The sequence below is a fragment of the Schistocerca gregaria genome, chromosome 2 (assembly GCF_023897955.1).
Source record: "Schistocerca gregaria isolate iqSchGreg1 chromosome 2, iqSchGreg1.2, whole genome shotgun sequence".
Classification (NCBI taxonomy): Eukaryota; Metazoa; Arthropoda; class Insecta; order Orthoptera; family Acrididae; genus Schistocerca; species Schistocerca gregaria.
This window is the reverse complement of record NC_064921.1, coordinates 716,831,742-716,851,600: the sequence shown is the minus strand read 5'-3', so window position 1 is coordinate 716,851,600 and position 19,859 is coordinate 716,831,742. Positions and strand designations below refer to the sequence as shown.

At 42.3% G+C, this 19,859-nt stretch overlaps 1 protein-coding gene across 1 annotated transcript in view; it reads right to left on the bottom strand.

The window, feature by feature from the left end:
- Positions 1-19,422, bottom strand: part of LOC126334844 (ATP-binding cassette sub-family C member 4-like) — a 170,103-nt gene extending 150,681 nt beyond the window's left edge. Inside the window, exon 1 of the mRNA XM_049997511.1 lies at positions 19,228-19,422. Coding sequence (XP_049853468.1) covers positions 19,228-19,301 — 74 coding nt within the window. The 5' untranslated portion in view covers positions 19,302-19,422. The remainder of the gene's footprint in view (positions 1-19,227) is intronic.
- Positions 19,423-19,859: the final 437 nt, after the last annotated feature.

Sequence of the window (19,859 nt, the reverse complement as noted above, 5' to 3'; positions counted from 1 at the left end):
AATCCAGTAGCAGAACTCTGATGACACTCCATAAGCACATAGTCCGACTATACGCCACATAAGAGAGAGACAGTCTCCAAAACTATTACAATTCTAAAAATACAGAAATAATTTCAGATCCCCTGTCGATAGCACTCATTACTTCGTGAGAATAAAGAACTAGCTGTGTTCACAATATCCATATTTTCTAAATCCGTGTTCGCTTTTTGCCAGTAAATAGTTTTGTTCAGAGTAATTTATACTATTCTAATGCAGTGTACCCGCTCCCCCCCCCCCCCCGCCCCCCCCCCTCCCCCCATGAACCATGGACCTTGTCGTTGGTGGGGAGTCTTGCGTGCCTCAACGATACAGATAGCCGTACCGTAGGTACAACCACAACGGAGGGGTATCTGTTGAGAGGCCAGACAAACGTGTGGTTCCTGAAGAGGGGCAGCAACCTTTTCAGTAGTTGCAAGGGCAACAGTCTGGATGACTGACTGATCTGGCCTTGTAACAATAACCAAAACGGCCTTGCTGTGCTCGTACTCCGAACGGCTGAAATCAAGGGGAAACTACGCCGAGGGCATGCAGCTTTACTGTATGATGAAATGATGATGGCGTCCTCTTGGGTAAAATGTTCTGGAGGTAAAATAGTCCCCTATTCGGATCTCCGGGCGTGGACTACTTAAGAGGATCCCGTTATCAGGAGAAAGAAAACTGGCGTTCTACGGATCGGAGCGTGGAATGTCAGATCCCTTAATCGGGCAGGTAGTTTAGAAAATTTAAAAAGGGAAATGGATAGGTTAAAGTTAGATATAGTGGGAATTAGTGAAGTTCGATGGCAGGAGAAACAAGACTTCTGGTCAGGCGACTACAGCGTTATAAACACAAAATCAAATAGGGGTAATGCAGGAGTAGGTTTAATAATGAATAGGAAAATAGGAATGCGGGTAAGCTACCACAAACAGCATAGTGAACGCATTATTGTGGCCAAGATAGACACGAAGCCCACACCTACTGCAGTAGTACAAGTTTATATGCCAACGAGCTCTGCAGATAACGAAGAAATTTAAGAAATGTATGATCAAATAAAAGAAATTATTCAGATAGTGAAGGGAGATGAAAATTTAATAGTCATGGGTGACTGGAAATCGAGTGTAGGAAAAGGGAGAGAAGGAAACGTAGTAGGTGAATATGGATTGGGGCCTAGAAATGAAAGAGGAAGCCATCTGGCAGAATTTTGCGAAGAGCACAATTTAATCTTAGCTAACGCTTGGTTTAAGAATCAGGAAAGAAGGTTGTATACATGGAAGAACCCTGGAGATACTAAAAGATATCAGATAGATTATATAATGGTAAGACAGAGATTTAGGAACCAGGTTTTAAATTGTAAGACATTTCCAGAGGCAGATGTGGACTCTGACCACAATCTATAGGTTATGAACTGTAGATTAAAACTGAAGAAACTACAAAAACGTGGAAAGTTAAGGAGATGGGACCTGGATAAACTGAAATAACCAGAGGTTGTACAGAGTTTCAGGGAGAGCATAAGGGAACAATTGACAGGAATTGGGGAAAGAAATACAGTAGAAGAAGAATGGGTAGCTTTGAGGAATGAAATAGTGAAGGAAGCAGAGGATCAAGTAGGTAAAAAGACGAGGGCTAGTAGAAATCTTTGGGTAACAGAAGAAATATTGAATTTAATTGATGAAAGGAGAAAATATAGAAATGCAGTAAATGAAGCAGGCAAAAAAGGAATACAAACGTCTCAAAAATGAGATCGACAGGAAGTGCAAAATGGCTAAGCAGGGATGGCCAGAGGACAAATATAAGGATGTAGAGGCTTATCTCACTAGGGGTAAGATAGATACTGCCTACAGGAAAATTAAAGAGATCTTTGGAGAAAAGAGAACCACTTGTATGAATATCACGAGCTCAGATGGAAACCCAGTTGCAGGCTAAGAAGGGAAAGAAGAAAGGTGGAAGGAGTATATAGAGGGTCTATACAAGGGCGATGTACTTGAGGACAATATTATGGAAATGGAAGAGGATGTAGATGAAGATGAAAAGAGAGATACGATACTGCATGAAGAGTTTGACAGAGCACTGAAAGACCTGAGTCGAAACAAGGCCCCCGGAGTAGATAACATTCCATTGGAACTACTGACGGCCTTAGGAGAGCCAGTCCTGACAAAACTGTACCATCTGGTGAGCAAGATGTATGAAACAGGCGAAATACCCTCAGACTTCGAGAAGAATATAATAATTCCAATCCCAAAGAAAGCAGGTGTTGACAGATGTGAAAATTACCGAACAGTCAGTTTAATAAGCCACAGATTCAAAATACTAACCCGAATTCTTTACAGACGAATGGAAAAAATAGTAGAAGCCGACCTCGGGGAAGATTAGTTTGGATACCGTAGAAATACTGGAACACGTGAGGCAATACTGACCTTACGACTTACCTTAGAAGAAAGATTAAGGAAAGCCAAATCTACGTTTCTAGCATTTGTAGACTTAGAGAAAGCTTTTGACAATGTCGACTGGAATACTCTCTTTCAAATTCTAAAGGTGGCAGGGGTAAAATACAGGGAGCGAAAGGGTATTTACAATTTGTACAGAAACCAGATGGCAGTTATAAAAGTCGAGGGACATGAAAGGGAAGCAGTGGTTGGGAAGGGAGAAAGACAGGGTTGCAGCCTCTCCCCGATGTTATTCAATCTGTATACCGAGCAAGCAGTGAAGGAAATAAAAGAAAATTTCGGAGTAGGTATTAAAATCCATGGAGAAGAAATAAAAACATTGAGGTTCGCCGATGACATGGTAATTCTGTCAGAGACAGCAAAGGACTTCGAAGAGCAGTTGAACGGAATGGACAGTGTCTTGAAAGGAGGATATAAGATGAACATCAACAAAAGCAAAACGAGAATAATGGAATGTAGTCGAATTAAGTCGGGTGATGCTGAGGGAATTAGATTAGGAAATGAGACACTTAAAGTAGTAACGGAGTTTTGCTTTTTCGGGAGCAAAATAACTTATGATGGTCGAAGTAGAGAGGATATAAAATCTAGACTGGCAGTGGCAAGGAAAGCGTTTCTGAAGAAGAGAAGTTTGTTAACATCGAGTATAGATTTAAGTGTCAGGAAGTCATTTCTGAAAGTAATTGTATGGAGTGTAGCCATGTATGGAAGTGAAACATGGACGATAAATAGTTTGGACAAGAAGAGAATATAAGCTTTCGAAATGTGGTGCTACAGAAGAATGCTGAAGATTAGATGGGTAGATCACATAACTAATGAGGAAGTATTGAATAGGATTGGGGAGAAGAGGATTTGTGGCACAACTTGACGAGAAGAAGGGATCGGTTGGTAGGACATATTCTGAGGCATCAAGGGATCACCAATTTAGTATTGGAGGGCAGCGTGGAGGGTAAAAATCATAGAGGGAGACCAAGAGATGAATACACCAAGTAGATTCAGAAGGATGTAGGTTGCAGTAGGTACTGGGAGATGAAGAAGCTTGCACAGGATAGAGTAGCATCGAGAGTTCCATCAAACCAGTCTCAGGACTGAAGACAACAACAATAACATGCAGTGTATGTTCCAAAATCCTACAACAAATCGACGTTAGTGATATGAGTCTGTAATTTAGCGAATTATTCGTATTTCTTCTCTTGTGTATCGGTGTGACTTATTTAACTTTCCAGTCTTTTGGTACGGATCTTTCGACGTTGTCTATGATTGCTAAGTATGCAGCTATTGTATGAGCATACTGTAAAGGAACCTGACTGCTACGCTACAACGAAAGAATTTTCTTGTAAGTCACCCATGTTGGTAGTTGTTCTTCATTCGAATTCTTTTGTGAAATACACTACTGACAATTAAAACTGCTACACCACGAAGATGACGTGCTATAGATGCGAAATTTAACCGAAGAAGAAGTTGTCATATGCAAATGATAAGCTTTTAAGAGCATTCACAGAAGGTGGCGACATCTACAACGTGCTGACATGAGGAAAGTTTCCAACCGATTTCTCATACACAAACAGCAGTTGATCGGCGTTGCCTGGTGAAGCGTTGTTGTGATACCTCGTGTAAGGAGGAGAAATGCGTACCATCACGTTTCCGACTTTGATAAAGGTCGGGTTGTAGCCTATTGCGATTGCGGTTTATCGTATCGCGACATTGCTGCTCGCGTTGGTCGAGATCCAATGACTGTTAGCAGAATATGGAATCGGTGGGTTCAGGAGGGTATACGGAACACCGTGCTGCATCCCAATGGCCTCGAATCACTAGCAGTCGAGATGACAGGCATCTTATCCGCATGGTTGTGACGGATCGTGCAGCCACGTCTCGATCCCTGAGTCAACAGATGGGGACGTTTGCAAGACAACAACCATCTGCACGAACAGTTCGACGACGTTCGCAGCAGTATGGACTATCAGCTCGGAGACCATGGCTGTGGTTACCCTTGACGCTGCATCACAGACAGCAGCGCCTCCGATGGTGTATTCAACGACGAACCTGGGTGAAAGAATGGCAAAACGTCATTTTTTTGGATGAATCCAAGTTCTATTTACAGCATTATGATGGTCGCATCCGTGTCTGGCGACATCGCGGTGAACGTACATTGGAAGGGTGTATTCGTCGTCGCCATACTGGCGTATCACCCGGCGTGATGGTATGGGGTGCCATTGGTTACCCGTGCGGTCACCTCTTTTTCGCATTGATGTTAGATTTCAGATGTGTTACGATCCGTGGCTCTACCCTTTAGTCGATCCTGTGAAACCCTACATTTCAGCAGGATAATGCAAGACAGCATGTTGCAGGTCCTGTACGGGCCTTTCTGAATGCAGAAAATGTTCGACTGGTGCCCTGGCGGGCACACTCTCCAGATCTCTCACCAACTGAAAACGTTTGGTCAATGGTGGCCGAGCAACTGGCCTGTCACAATACGCCAGTCACTACTCCTGATGAACTGTGGTATCGTGTTGAAGCTGCATGGGCATGTGTACCTGTACACGCTATCCAAGCTCTGTTTGACTCAATGCCCAGGCGTATCAAGGTCGTTATTACGGCCAGAGGTGGTTGTTCTGGGTACTAATTTCTCAGGATCTATGCACCCAAATTGAGTGAAAGTGTAATCACATGTCATACTTGTATAATATACACTCCTGGAAATTGAAATAAGAACACCGTGAATTCATTGTCCCAGGAAGGGGAAACTTTATTAACACATTCCTGGGGTCAGATACATCACATGATCACACTGACAAAACCACAGCCACATAGACAGAGGCAACAGAGCATGCACAATGTCGGCACTAGTACAGTGTATATCCACCTTTCGCAGCAATGCAGGTTGCTATTCTCCCAAGGAGACGATCGTAGAGATGCTGGATGTAGTCCTGTGGAACGGCTTGCCATGCCATTTCCACCTGGCGCCTCAGTTGGACCAGCGTTCGTGCTGTGCGTGCAGACCGCGTGAGACGACGCTTCATCCAGTCCCAAACATGCTCAATGGGGGACACATCCGGAGATCTTGCTGGCCAGGGTAGTTGCCTTACACCTTCTAGAGCACGTTGGGTGGCACGGGATACATGCGGACGTGCATTGTCCTGTTGGAACAGCAAGTTCCCTTGCCGGTCTAGGAATGGTAGAACAATGGGTTCGATGACGGTTTGGATGTACCGTGCGCTATTCAGTGTCCCCTCGACGATCACCAGAGGTATACGGCCAGTGTAGGAGATCGCTCCCCACACCATGACGCCGGGTGTTGGCCCTGTGTGCCTCGGTCGTATGCAGTCCTGATTGTGGCGCTCACCTGCACGGCGCCAAACACGCATACGACCATCATTGGCACCAAGGCAGAAGCGACTCTCATCGCTGAAGACGACACGTCTCCATTTGTCCCTCCATTCACGCCTGTCGCGACACCACTGGAGGCCGGCTGCACGATGTTGGGGCGTGAGCGGAAGACGGCCTAACGGTGTGCGGGACCGTAGCCCAGCTTCATGGATACGGTTGCGAATGGTCCTCGCCGATACCCCAGGAGCAACAGTGTCCCTAATTTGCTGGGAAGTGGCGGTGCGGTCCCCTACGTCACTGCGTAGGATCCTACGGTCTTGGCGTGCATCCGTGCGTCGCTGCGGTCCGGTCCCAGGTCGACGGGCACGTGCACCTTCCGCCGACCACTGGCGACAACATCGATGTACTGTGGAAACCTCACGCCCCACGTGTTGAGCAATTCGGCGGTACGCCCACCCGGCCTCCCGCATGTCCACTATACGCCCTCGCTCAAAGTCCGTCAACTGCACATACGGTTCACGTCCACGCTGTCGCGGCATGCTACCGGTGTTAAAGACTGCGATGGAGCTCCGTATGCCACGGCAAACTGGCTGACACTGACGGCGGCGGTGCACAAATGCTGCGCAGCTAGCGCCATTCGACGGCCAACACCGCGGTTCCTGGTGTGTCCGCTGTGCCGTGCGTGTGATCATTGCTTGTACAGCCCTCTCGCAGTGTCCGGAGCAAGTATGGTGGGTCTGACACACCGGTGTCAATGTGTTCTTTTTTCCATTTCCAGTAGTGTATTTGTCCAATTAATACCCGTTATCATCTGAATTTCTTCTCGGTGTAGCAAGTTTAATGGCCAGTAGTGTAATTTCGAAATAACGTGTTTTGTGACTCTGTTTTAGTGGCACTGTCATCAGTTATCGCGCAGTCTGCTGTCTTACCGCTACTACACTAAATTATCTCTTTGGGGTTTCTGCGAGATTCCAAGACATATCTTCGTTGTGGAAACTCTTAAAAGCATCTGGCAGTGAAGTTCGCGTTAAACTTTTTGCCTCTGTAAAACTTCCTCAGTGTTGGAGATAGTGCGTTCTTTTAAATTTGGCATGTCCTTCTCGTTATTTCTGCAACGGTTTTCTGACTTGTTTTGTGTAACATGGGTGCTCTGTACGTCTTCTATTAATTTATTTGGTATACATCTCGCCATCGTATTCCATATTATTTCTCTGAAGTCAAACCACATCTGTTCTGCGCCAACTTAGACTGGAAGAATCGGAGACTGCCTCTTAGGAGGGCGTCAAGGCAATTTTTATCTGCTTCTTCAGATAGACGTATTTTGCGTTTACTTTGATGGTCTTGGCTGTTACATATTCAGTCTCGCTGCAACAAACCTTATGTTCACTAATCTCCGTATTCATTATAAAACTCACTATTTGTTGCTAAGAGATCAAGTGGTTTTCGCAACCATTTACACATCGAGTGGGCTCCTCAAGTAATTGTTCAAAACAGTTTTCTGAGAAAGCATTTAGTACGATTTCGTACGACATTTTACGCCGACCAGCGACTTTAAGGATATGTTTTCGTCAGCTACCCGAGGTGAGATTCAAGTTGGCACCTACTATAATTGTATGAGTGGAGTACCTATTTGAATAGAACTGTTTAGCAATTGTATAATCTTGAGTCGGAGGGTCGGTAAAAGAAATCAATTATTAATTTCCGTTGGCACGAATTACACTACCCATTCTAACTCACAAGAACTATCTACTTCAGTATCACTACAAGATAAACTACTTCTGGCAGCAATCAACGCTCCACCATCGACTTTATTTAGTCTATACTTTGTGAATACATACTAATGTGTCAATAAGCTTAGAGTTGTTAACTGTGTGAAAATAGTGTTAATTATATGCACTTGCAATACAATACTTACTGGTTTTGAAATATATGGCTACAAACGGACTGGGTTTAATGATAACAAGAAAAAATAGTGCATGCTTCCGAATATTAAAAGACCAAAATTTACTGACGTAGAAATAATATTCCTTTCCTGGTCGTGAGCAATTTGAAGCAGTTTTGGTAGCTTTTCCATGTCATAATACGGAATAGGCATAGTGATTACTGAGGGCGTCATCCGTTTTTAGACGGTGTTGTTGATGTCTGAGAACTTCATTTCCCGAGATACCAAAGAGTAGTGAGCTTTCTTCGAGCTTTAAAGTCCGCTGTAATACGAAACCATTCTAAATGAAATCGTAACCTTACAGAACGCACTCTCGCAGACGTGTTATCAAATGATTTAAGAGGAAGACTCTCTTGACTTAAGAACTCTGATTTATTTATAAGTGTATAGAAAGCTGTATTAGAAGTGGTACAAAATGTTCTGTCTAACATTTGTTAATAAGAAGCATCAGTGAAGCATACTTAGCATACTGAGGATACACCTCATGTTGACAAGGATTTATTGTGAATTTCTGCTTCCTAACACTTAATTAAAAATTTTCTCATTAATTTAGGTACCAGTATCGCTGGAAAGTACATTGACAATTTATAATTGTTAATTTTGTGATTTTACATGGTTAGGTAACAAAAATAATTGCTAATTACGTTAGGCTTGTAAAATTGCGTGTTTCAGTTGTCTTCGTGAAAATAAGAGTGGAAGAAATATCGTCCCTATTGCTACAATATAATAGTTTGACCGCAGTTACCAATATATATGTGTTGCGTTTGCTTCATTGACCCATTGTCCAATGACTGAGTGTTATGTTCGACGCTCATGATTTCAGTTAATTGTTAAAATCTCAAAGCTATTGTTATAATCAAGTTGTATGCGAAAACGGCCAAATGAAAAGAAACAAAACCAACTGCTAGCTAACCCTGAGTGGTCTCGCATCTAGGAAAGCTCCAAAGTAGGAAGGGAGGAGGAGCCTTGGGGTGACTGAAGGAAGGCAGCAGTAGGGCCAAGGAACTACGTTAAAACTTGAAACTAGGAGTACTGACTGAAAGTACTTAAACCACTTCCAGACATACTATTCGAAATTTTAAGACAACATTGAACTCGCGATAGAGGAACGACTTCACTAAAATTATTGCTCATATGTAAAGCCAATTTTAACAACGTTATTCACATTCATAAAACTGCTATTAAAATTAATAATAAAAGTTACAACCACACCAAATATGCGAAAAACACACAATTGGATAGGTCTTGAAGCCAGCTGCAGAATGACCATGTTTACAAAGTTGATGAACATGTACACACGTTGTTATAAATAATTTACTGAACGTTTCATTCACTAGTACCAAAACAAAAGGTGCACTAAATATTATCAGCAGAGTGAATTGTTTACAGTATTATACAATTATCCTGATGTTACTTAATAAAAATTGTGGTACTATAATGTTTGTAAGGTGGCATTTGAGTTGTGTGGTGATACAGGGCCGTGGTGTTCCGTCTTTCAGTGTGCAATACCTTAATGAAACTGATAATTTTAATATGTATAAAATTGTATACTTTAAGATCAGAATTTGAAGTAATCGTAAATATATGTCATATATGCTCCTACTGTATGTATATTAATATTATTAGCTTTGAGTATGTGCTCCTACTGTATGTATGTTAAATTGTTAGGTTTGAGTATGGTGACCAAACTGAATGTTGCTACACTAAATTAAGCAGTGGGTCATGTGATCAAGTTTTTAAACAGACAGTCAGAGGAAAGCTCATAGTCTTCTCATCTTCATCGTTTAGCTTAGTAGGATTGGTTTCTGGTAAGGTTTTGTGCCCAGAAAACTATGTAGGTTTAAGTGTTGCTCAAGCCTTGTTGTGATGTATTTCAGTTCAGAACTTAGAGAAATGTTCTGCGTTCATCAGCTGAGGACTGGGAAAAGTCCTTGAATCTGACCAGTACTGGGCGTAGAATCTAGTCTGGACTGCCAGTGAGTGCCTATTTCTTCAGCGGTGATTTTGCGCTGATTGACCTTTAACATTTTGTTGCATTTTAAGTGATGTGATACTTGACTCCTTGGCTTAGTTTATGTTCATCAGCTCTAATGAATATTCTATTTGCGTTGTAAAATCAAATATTACAGCTATTTATGTTGTGAGGCCACCACTCTGAAGAGAATTCTGTGTGATGCATTGTTAATACTAATCGTTGGATCGCGGGTCACATTGCAATCTTACGGGATCAATTCTTGCATATTTTCTCTCTTATAATTCGCAGTTATTTATCAACGTGATTATGTGTTTCAGTAATCTGTCTATCCTTAAATAAGGTGTGTCATGATTTATCATCATTGCTATAGGCTTAGAGCAACCGTACATGACCTAACAGATGGGCCACATCCAGCTTCAAGGTCGTATACTCGGCCTCTGGTGCTCAGGCAGCAATGAATTAATGCTGATGGCGACTGATTTCTTATGTTTAATGTCTTATCAAACCCCAGTACACTCGACATTCTTTCGTCTAGAACAAGATTAAAACACCTGTAGCTAGTACCAGTTGCAATGCATTTGGTTCGTGCAGTAAAAGATAGCATTTTTCATTCATTCCAACAGGATTGAGTGTTCCACTATATGTTTCGCGATTTTGACAATAGACAATTAATATGGGGGCTCTGAACTTTAGATACTGCAGTGGCAGTAACTCTAACAGTAGTGGCATTGCACTGTTAGGTGAGTGAGCGCATGTTGTTGTAGCACTGGACACACTGTATATGTGACTCCACAGCATGTTTATGCTGTCTTCGGGCCGCCGCCTTTCTGTGTTGCTGTCCCTGGGAGACAAGTCTTGCTGCAGCACTGTCTCATCAGCAGCCATCTGTCCACTTCGCCGGCTGTCCATGCAGCACTCGTTCGGCCACTGAGTCCAAGACGCCATCTGTCTGGTGCACAATCTTCGTATGGCCGCCGAATTCACGAGACTGCCTGCCCACATTGTAGGCCCCACATGGTCCCCACATCCACGTTGCTGCCTGTACACATCATAGTCATTGCTTCGCCACAAAGTCCAGGCTGCCGCTTGTCCATGATGTAGTCTCCGTGCTGCAGCATCTGAGTCCCATCGCACCTACACGCCATCATCTGACCACACCACAGCTGTCACAGAGCCTCCGTGTCGTCGCCGACGCCTGGCTGTGCTGCAGCATTCACTCGTGTGTCCATGCCACAGCATCTCTGTACTCCACTCTCAAGGCATCACCGACTGCGATAACACTGAATGTAGAGCAGCACAGGCAGCTTGAGAGCACTTTGCATTGGAATTTGTGTTTCGAGTCGTCAAAAAATTTACCAGTAATTTTGGGGTAGCATAAAGCGCAATATTAATTTCCAAAACGACATTGGTATAGAAAATCAAAGGACATTATGAAGTAAATTCATGTTATTGTTGATTACTGTGATTAAATGTGGGTGTTATCGTGGAGAGGTGAAGTCAATGGGGGATAGTATTGTATTAAAACTGGAGAGGTTGGTGAAGTAGAACGAGAAAATATCAACGAAATAGTTGTAATCACTAACACAGTCAATCATACTGAGAATAAAAACTAAGAAATTGAAGCTAAAATGGAGGATGATTTTAAAGTGATAGAGAAAACCTAATCAGAAATGCAAAATGTAGAAGAGGGATTAATAACAGAAACTGAAGTTGTAGAAAGTGATCTTGGAGAGACTAAATCAAGCTGTGAGAAGCTTTAATTTTGGCGAATTAAAACCAAAGATTTATAAACAGTTGCGTGGAAACTAATGCTGAGGGACATACTAAAAGAAGTAGATGGGAATAATTGTGAAAGAGAAGTTATAGAAGAGGGGGTGGTAGCACGAGTGGAGACTGTCATCAATGATGATAGGCATATTAAGGTGCAAGAACAGGAATTCGTAAAGTGTAAATTGAAGACAGAGACAGAATTAGCTTGTTCAGCTGTAAAAGACTGTAGGGAAGACAATGAAGATAATATGGCTAGGAAATTTGATGATGGAGATTATTACAGAGAATGGGTGATGTATGTATTATGAGTTTTTCAGGGAAGAAGTTGTTGTTAGCATCCAGGAACAATTTTATTACCAAACGTATATATATATATATATATATATATATATATATATATATATATATATATATATATATATATATATATATATATATATATGATTTGAAATGGAGATGAGATATAGCAAAATGTTTCAGATAAAAGTTGTAGGGGCAAAGCGGTCACGCATTGCTAATAATGGCCATGATCTAGGACGTGATTTTCAAGGTGAAATGGAGCTTAAAGTGATTTTTTTAAAAATGGAACCCTAATATTTGATTCAAGATTTGAAAAGAGCGGCTACTTCAATGGAGATCAAATAAGCAAACGGGCTTTTACTTGTAGTAGGGATTAATTTAAAGTAGAGGAGGATACAGCAATATACGACGTTAGATACTGGGAGGGGCATCCTGAGGAATGAGAGGCAAATGAACTTATCCAGCGACTTCTAAATCAATGATCCATGTTTTATTTATGTAGTTCTGCCTTGCAAATGTCATAATAACCTGCATACACTGTGATGTATTTACTTTTATCAATAAATATGTTAATTAAAACTTCAGGTTCAGATCTCTGTTTGCTGTATCCAAATCTGACATCACAAGTACAGGTTTGTACGAAGTAAAACTCAACCTTGGAATGATTTTCGATAGTTACCTATAAAATTATAATGATACAATACCGTTATACACTTCCAAGCTGCATCTAACATTGTATTTTCATGTATCCCTTCTCTATTATAAATTATGCCCTACTAGAACTAAACCTTGGTTATTTGACCTTCATTAAATAGCTGTGATCTTGAATAATGTATCAAATTATAAGTCAAATTTGCCGCTCTTTTCAACTCTTGAATGAAGTATTTGGATTCTCATTAAAAAAATACTTTAATTTCGAATTACCTTCAAAATTACGTTCAACGTCAAGGCCATTAAAGAAATGCATGACCCTCTTTTCCTTACAACTTGTACGTAAAACCTTTTGTTATATCTCTTCTCCATCCCGAGTTATGTCAAATTATGGATTAAAACGTTCCACCCTATATATATCTGCACAATCCCAAACCCCTCCTGCGTTAAAAAACCTTAAATTGGAGTTAAGGAAAAGACTGTAGGGAAAGGAAAGGTTTCGGATTGTGCACATGTTAGAATTTCTTTCTATCCAGTTTTATGTCCTGTTTTCTTTGTAAGAACTATTTGAGAATTAAGCACAGTTAACGCATGATGATCCAGGGTAGGGTTTGAGTAGCCTGATCTCTTGGGAGTTAGGGGTCAGCTTATCTGAGAAATCACTTATTTACAAATTCTATATTATTGGATAGGCTAAGGCTTGGATGGCTACAGATGCACGATACTCTTCGATGTGCCCAAGTGAACTGAAGAAGGACTGCATTCGCACTGAAGCAAGAAATGAACCGTACTAGGTGAAGACTGCGTTAAGTGTAGTAGAAGTGTATTGTGCTTAATGAGACGGTCGTGCACGTGTTAAAAATGCATGATTATATATTAGTTGCAAACCCTCAAATGAACTTTTATTAATGACAAAAATATGACTGCGTAATTTGGTTTATATATAGAGTGTTCGTTTCAACTTGACACAACTAAATACCTTGTAAACGACGCATCGTACAAAAAAAAAAAAAAAAAAAAAAAAAATGTTGTAGGTGAATATTGATGTTTCCCATTCGTGATAGATGGCGCTGTAATCATCAAATATCAAGTGTGTCTGTTTTCACAATTAAGAATCAAAGCCTTTTATTTAACATTTCATTCATGACGTAAATATAAACCTTTGTGTTCTATTAGTTGATATAGATGTTCAAACGTTACTTCAGTGTTGCGAATTTGACAGTACAGCACAAATATTATGGCTAGACATTGACATTTCTGGAAAGTAAGCTGCTTCTATGGTAACGTTGTTTCTGTTCACTGCAGGGTTGATTGTGTTGAGTCCGCAAACCATCAGAATGGTTTATTTTGGTAGCCATCCTCGAACCCCACCATCAGGGTGACTGATTTCGGTGTATATTTCTATACAACCGAAGTAACTCTCGCCCTGGTCGCTACGTGGCTACCGGAGGAATACAAACCACGACGATTCTAATAGGAGAAAATGTTAATGAAGTGATAGTGACTGGCGCCTCCGCCACGAACACTTTCCGAAATTAAGCACTCCAATGGTGAGAGGCAAGGGGAACCTCCGAAATCAAGCATCAAGTTGGGAACAGGAAACCATAACATCCAAGTCGTTGTTGCTGAATCACACGTAAGTAGTTTATGAATAGACATTGAAACGACTGGCCATATTGTGCTGTACAATCAAATTTGCAACACTGAAATAAATTTCGGAAATAAGTATCTAATGTTATAGCCCAAAAGTTAGCAATTACATCGTAAATGAAATATAAAATCAGATGAGTCTGTTCTTAATTGCAAAAACAGGCACACTTGATATTTTCCGATTAGAGCGCCATCTACGACGAATGGGAAACAATGGTTTGGTGAGCTGTAAGCATTTTTTTGGTGCAGAATCTGAGTACATTCATCCATACAAGTTACGAAAATGGATGTACGTATGTATGTCCCACATCTCCTCCTAAAGCACTGGACTGATTTGCTACACGTATCACTTACTGTCTGCAAAGCATCACTGTGGTGGTGAGAATCGCCCACCAGTCGTAGGCAAGGGAGTGAACGAGGAGGTGAAAAGCAGTGCAGAATACCCATACTTGTTGAGAATGAGAGATCTTATAGACTTGCAACAAACTTTATACATATTTTCAAACATTTGCAAATCCTTATTACGCCAACAACCGCCATAGAATTACGGAAGGAAAAAACTTTATTGCTTACTACATTTTTCGTTTTTCATACAGAAAAACTACCACGTGAAGCATCACGTTTTTATTTAAAATCCTCTACTGCTAGCTGTATTCGTGACACATTTTGTAGGGAGTTTTCACAAATAGCACTGGATGTATCAGAAAAATTTCACCACTGTACGATACTTGATTCAGGATATAAAACTCCATAAACACTGAATGTGTGAAAAACTATCGCATCATGCAAAAACTTTGAATTTGTTACTTCGTTCCTATTCACTCCATTCGCAGCACATTTCGTAGACACTATCCACGTATGCCTCTGAATGTTCTTAGAAAAATATCATTGTACGACACAGTTCAGAAGACATGACGTCAGATATTGAGGCGGGTGTTAAACTGCCCCGTCATGAGCGACGTTTTAATTTATTACTTCTTCACTAGTAATTCTATCGCAACACATTTCGCAGACAGTAGCCACTAACACAGGAACCGTGAACCACGACCCTCTCCACAGCAATTCTGCGCGTGGTCTAAACATACATACATTACTGGACATTAAGATTGCTACACTAAGAAGAAATGCAGATGATAAACGGGTATTCATTGGACAAATATATTATAGTAGAACTGACATGCGATTACATTTTCATGTAGTTTGGGTGCATAGATACGCCTGGGCATTGAGTCAAACAGAGCTTGGATGCCATGTACAGCTACAGCTGCCCATGCAGTTTTAACACGAAACCACAATTCATCAAGAGTAGTGACTGGCGTATTGTGACGATCCAGTTGCTCGGCCGCCATTGACCAGACGTTTTCAACTGGTGAGAGATATGGAGAATATGTGGACCAGTAAATGTGGAACATTTACTGTATCCAGAAAGGCTCGTACAGGACCTGCAACATGCGGTCGTGCATTATCCTGCTGAAATGTAGGGTTTCGCAGGGATCGAAAAAAGTGTAGAGCCACGGGTCGAAACTTATCTGAAATGTAACGTCCACTGATCAAAGTGCCGTCAATGCGAACAAGAGGTGACCGAGACGTGTAACCAATGGCATCCCATACCATCAAGCCGGGTGATACGCCAGTATGGCAATCACGAATACACGCTTCCAATGTGTGTTCACCGCGATGTCGCCAAACACGGATGCGACCATCATGATGCTGTAAACGGAACATGGATTCATCCGAAAAAATGACGTTTTGCCATTCGTGCACACACGTTCGTCGTTGAGTACACCATCGTAGGCGCTTTTATCTCTGATGCAGCGTCAAGGCTAACCGCAACCATGGCCTCCGAGCTGATAGTCCATGCTGCTGCAAACGTCGTCGAACTGTTCGTGCAGATGGTTGTTGTCTTGCAAACGTCCCCATCTGTTGACTCAGGGATCGAGACGTGGCTGCACGATCCGTTACAGCCACGCCGATAAGATGCCTGTCATCTCGGCTGCTGGTGATACCCTTTCTGAACCCACCGATTCCATATCCTGCTAATAGTCATTGGATATCGACCAACGCGAGCAGCAATGTCGTGATACGATAAACCGCAATCAAAAATGGTTCAAATGGCTCTGAGGACTATGGGACTTAACTTCTGAGGTCATCAGTTACCTAGAACTTAGAATTAATTAAACCTAACTAACCTAAGGACATCACACACATCCATGTCCGAAGCAGGATTCGAACCTGCGACTGTAGCGGTCCCGCGGTTCCAGACTGTAGCGCCCACAACCGGACGGCCAGGCCGGCCGGCAAATCGCAATCGCGATAGGCTACAATCCGACCTTTGTCAAAGTCGGAAACGTGATGGTACGCATTTCTCCTCCTTACACGATGCATCACAACAACGTTTCACCAGGCAACGCCGGTCAACTGCTGTTTGTGTATGAGAAATCGGTTGGAAACTTTTTCTCATGTCAACACGTTGTGGGTGTCGGCACCGGCGCCAACCTTGTGTGAATGCTCTGAAAAGCTAATCATTTGCATATCACAGTTTATTCTTCTTGTCGGTTAAATTTCGCGTCTGTAGCACGTCATCTTCGGGGTGTAGCAATTTTAATGGCCAGTGGTGTATATATCTTCAAGTTTTGTCCGATCGTAAGTTTTTTTGACATTTCACAGTAAACAGTTGCAGACTCCAAAGGAGTAGATACTCCATCCACTGCTTCATTCTGCCCAACTTCAGCGCATGACAAGTTACCTCACGTATGTGACTTCGGAGTATATCCGTCTTCTACTTTCAAAGACACTGTCTGCTATAAGCAGGCAACAGTAGTGCGGCTAGCAGCGAGTGCATATGGTCTGGGTCTCGAGAGAGAATGGCGACTTCGTCTACACCGCTGTCTAAAGCTACTTCTTCAAATAAAGATCACCCAAGCCGAGAAAAGACTGGACAAGGGCCACGAAGTTCCAGTGGTTCTGTACGTGCGTGCCCGCTCGTGGGACATCGTGGAAGAGCCACACTCAAAGGGAGCCGTGGCTCGCCGACCACTGACAGGACCGAATGTTCAAAATGGCCAAATGTGTGTGAATTCATAAAGGACAAAATTGCTGAGCTCATCGGTCCCTAGACTTACACACTACTTAAACTAACTTACGCTAACAACAACACACACACCCATTCCCGAGAGGGGACTCGAACCTCTGGCGGGAGGGCAGCGCAATCCGTGACATGGCGCCCTAGACTGCGGGGCCCCTCCGCGCGTGTAAACGAAACGAAAGTAACACCAAACAGCAAATCGTCGACGCCTGTCACTCTGTGACACCAGCAGCCGTAGATCTCGTTCACAGGTAGTTCGGTAAGCTCATTGAGTTGTAGATTCAGGTTTGAACACCTCAATTAAATGAACGCTCCATTACCGGAATGGCCCAACTGAACACGGTCGGTTGTGGACAGAATGTTGCACCCACCCTTAAAACACTAAACACTTTTGATAAAAATGTTAGTGGCCACGCGGGATTAGCCGAGCGGTCTCAGGCGCTGCAGTCATGGACCGTGCGGTTGATCCCGGCAGAGGTTCGAGTCAGTGCCAGAATACAAGCAGGAACCGATCTTTCCACAGCCTAGCACAACTGCTTCGTTTCAAATATCTCTCCAGTTCAAGATTCGACTGCACAAAACCCTGCTCCAGCTTGTTGTTCTATATGGTTGTGAGACATGGAGTATCCGGGAACAGGACTTCCATAAACTCCTTGTTTTTGAGAGAAAAGTGCTTCGGAAGATCTTCGGTCCGGTTCTGGATGCAGATACAGGGGAATGGAGGATCAGATAGAACCAAGAGCTTGAGGAACTATACCAGCAGCCCAACATAGCAGGAACTGTCAAAGCCAAACGAATGCAGTGGGCCGGCCATGTGGCCCGGATGGAGGATCATAGATGGCCTCGGAAGCTCCTGGATTTCACACCCACAGGAAAGAGACCGCCAGGGAGACCCAAAAAATGATGGAGGGACGGACTCCATGAAGATTTAAACCAAGTGTCAAGTGTGGACGAATGGCGGATAGCAGCAATGGACAGAATACAGTGGAGGAGGTAATTTGTAAATGCGTGCGGTCCATTGGGCCTGATCACGTAGTAGTAGTAGTAGTAGTAGTAGTAGTGTGTAAGCTTAGGGACTGATGACCTTAGCTGTTAAATCGCATAAGATTTCACACACAAAAATTTTAGTGAAACTGAACAAATCACAGGTTTTAGTTACTTAGAGAAGTATGTCAGTTACAAATTTGACTAGGGTTTTTTTAAAAAAAATTACCCACGGTCCAGTAAATATGCGGTCCAATAAATAGAACCTTAAAAACTAAAACTAGAAAAGAAACACGAACGCAGTTCTACAAGTTCACGACTGTGCCTGCTTTCGCCCATGGATCTAAAACGTCATTACTGAAAACAGCTGATGAAAACAAGATATGGGAAATGAGATTCTCAAGAGGAATAAAAGGATGTAGCCTTCCAGGTAAAATTGCAAACGAAAAAGTAAAGGAAAACGAGGAATAAATCCTTTGGGAGATGAAATTGTGAGCTGTAGAAATGACTGGAGACAATATGTTGACATATTGAAGGAGAGGATCCCAAGAAGAGTGTTGTAATATAGGCCTAAGGAAAGAAAATGTCGGGGAAGGCCTTATTCATGGGGTGCAGAAGAAGGAGAAGGATAACTGATTTGTACATAGTTAAATATTCCAGTTACAAGACAGAAAAGTTAAATTCTATTAAAAAAATTATGACAAGTTGCTTAAATCAAAAAATGTCAATTGAGATTCCAATAGCTCATTAAAAAAGTGCTCTTCATCGACCTTGTGTTTGCATGTAATGTCAGCTACACGTCTCAAAGAGAAGTGGTAAAGTCATGCTGTCAGTAAATCCTAGAAAAATGTAAAGCACAGAGTCTCCAATAAATAGAACCTTAAAAACTAAAACTAGAAAAGAAACACGAACGCAGTTCTACAAGTTCACGACTGTGCCTGCTTTCGCCCATGGATCTGAAACGTCGATACTGAAAACAGCTGATGAAAACAAGATATTGTTAATTGTTTACCATACGATGAGTTTAAAAATAGCGTAAGCAGTAGCCTTTACATCATAAACTGCTTAAACGATAATTGCTTACCATACGAAGAGTTTAGAAATGGGGTTCGCCGTAGCCTTTGGATTGGGGTTGGATTTGTAGACTTTAGAATCCATGGTACTGGTCTTGCTTCACTCCGTGCCGTCGTCAATCACTTCACAGAACTTATATCCAACTTGCAATAAATATTCCCTTCACAGCTCGCGTTCAGGCACTGGCTGTTCACCACTGTAGATGTGCAACAAATTAGGACCGCGGGAACACACACTAACTACAGAAAAGTTGCACAACCTCCCAGTCAGGCTCAAGTTGCACCGTCACGCTCTCTTAAGAGCCTGTGTGCTTATAAGACTCGCAGACCCATAGGTGGAGCACTACATCCGACGTCACCTGTTTGCGGAGCTTTGCTCTTGGCGGTCACACATAACAGCGTGGTAGCATTACTGCTTTCAGCGTCTGCTTTTCTTCCTCAAATTTTACCGCATCGAAGCCGAGTGCAAATGTTTACGTAACACGGCGAGTGGGAGCCGTTTATGCACAGTCAGTTGCTGATAATGGGCCAAATTCATTAACATTGTGAACGGATTTATACGCTTACCACTTCACGGAAACAATTTAAGTAATTCAGAATAATGATCCAGACATTGCAGTGCACATATTCTCCGTATAAATTC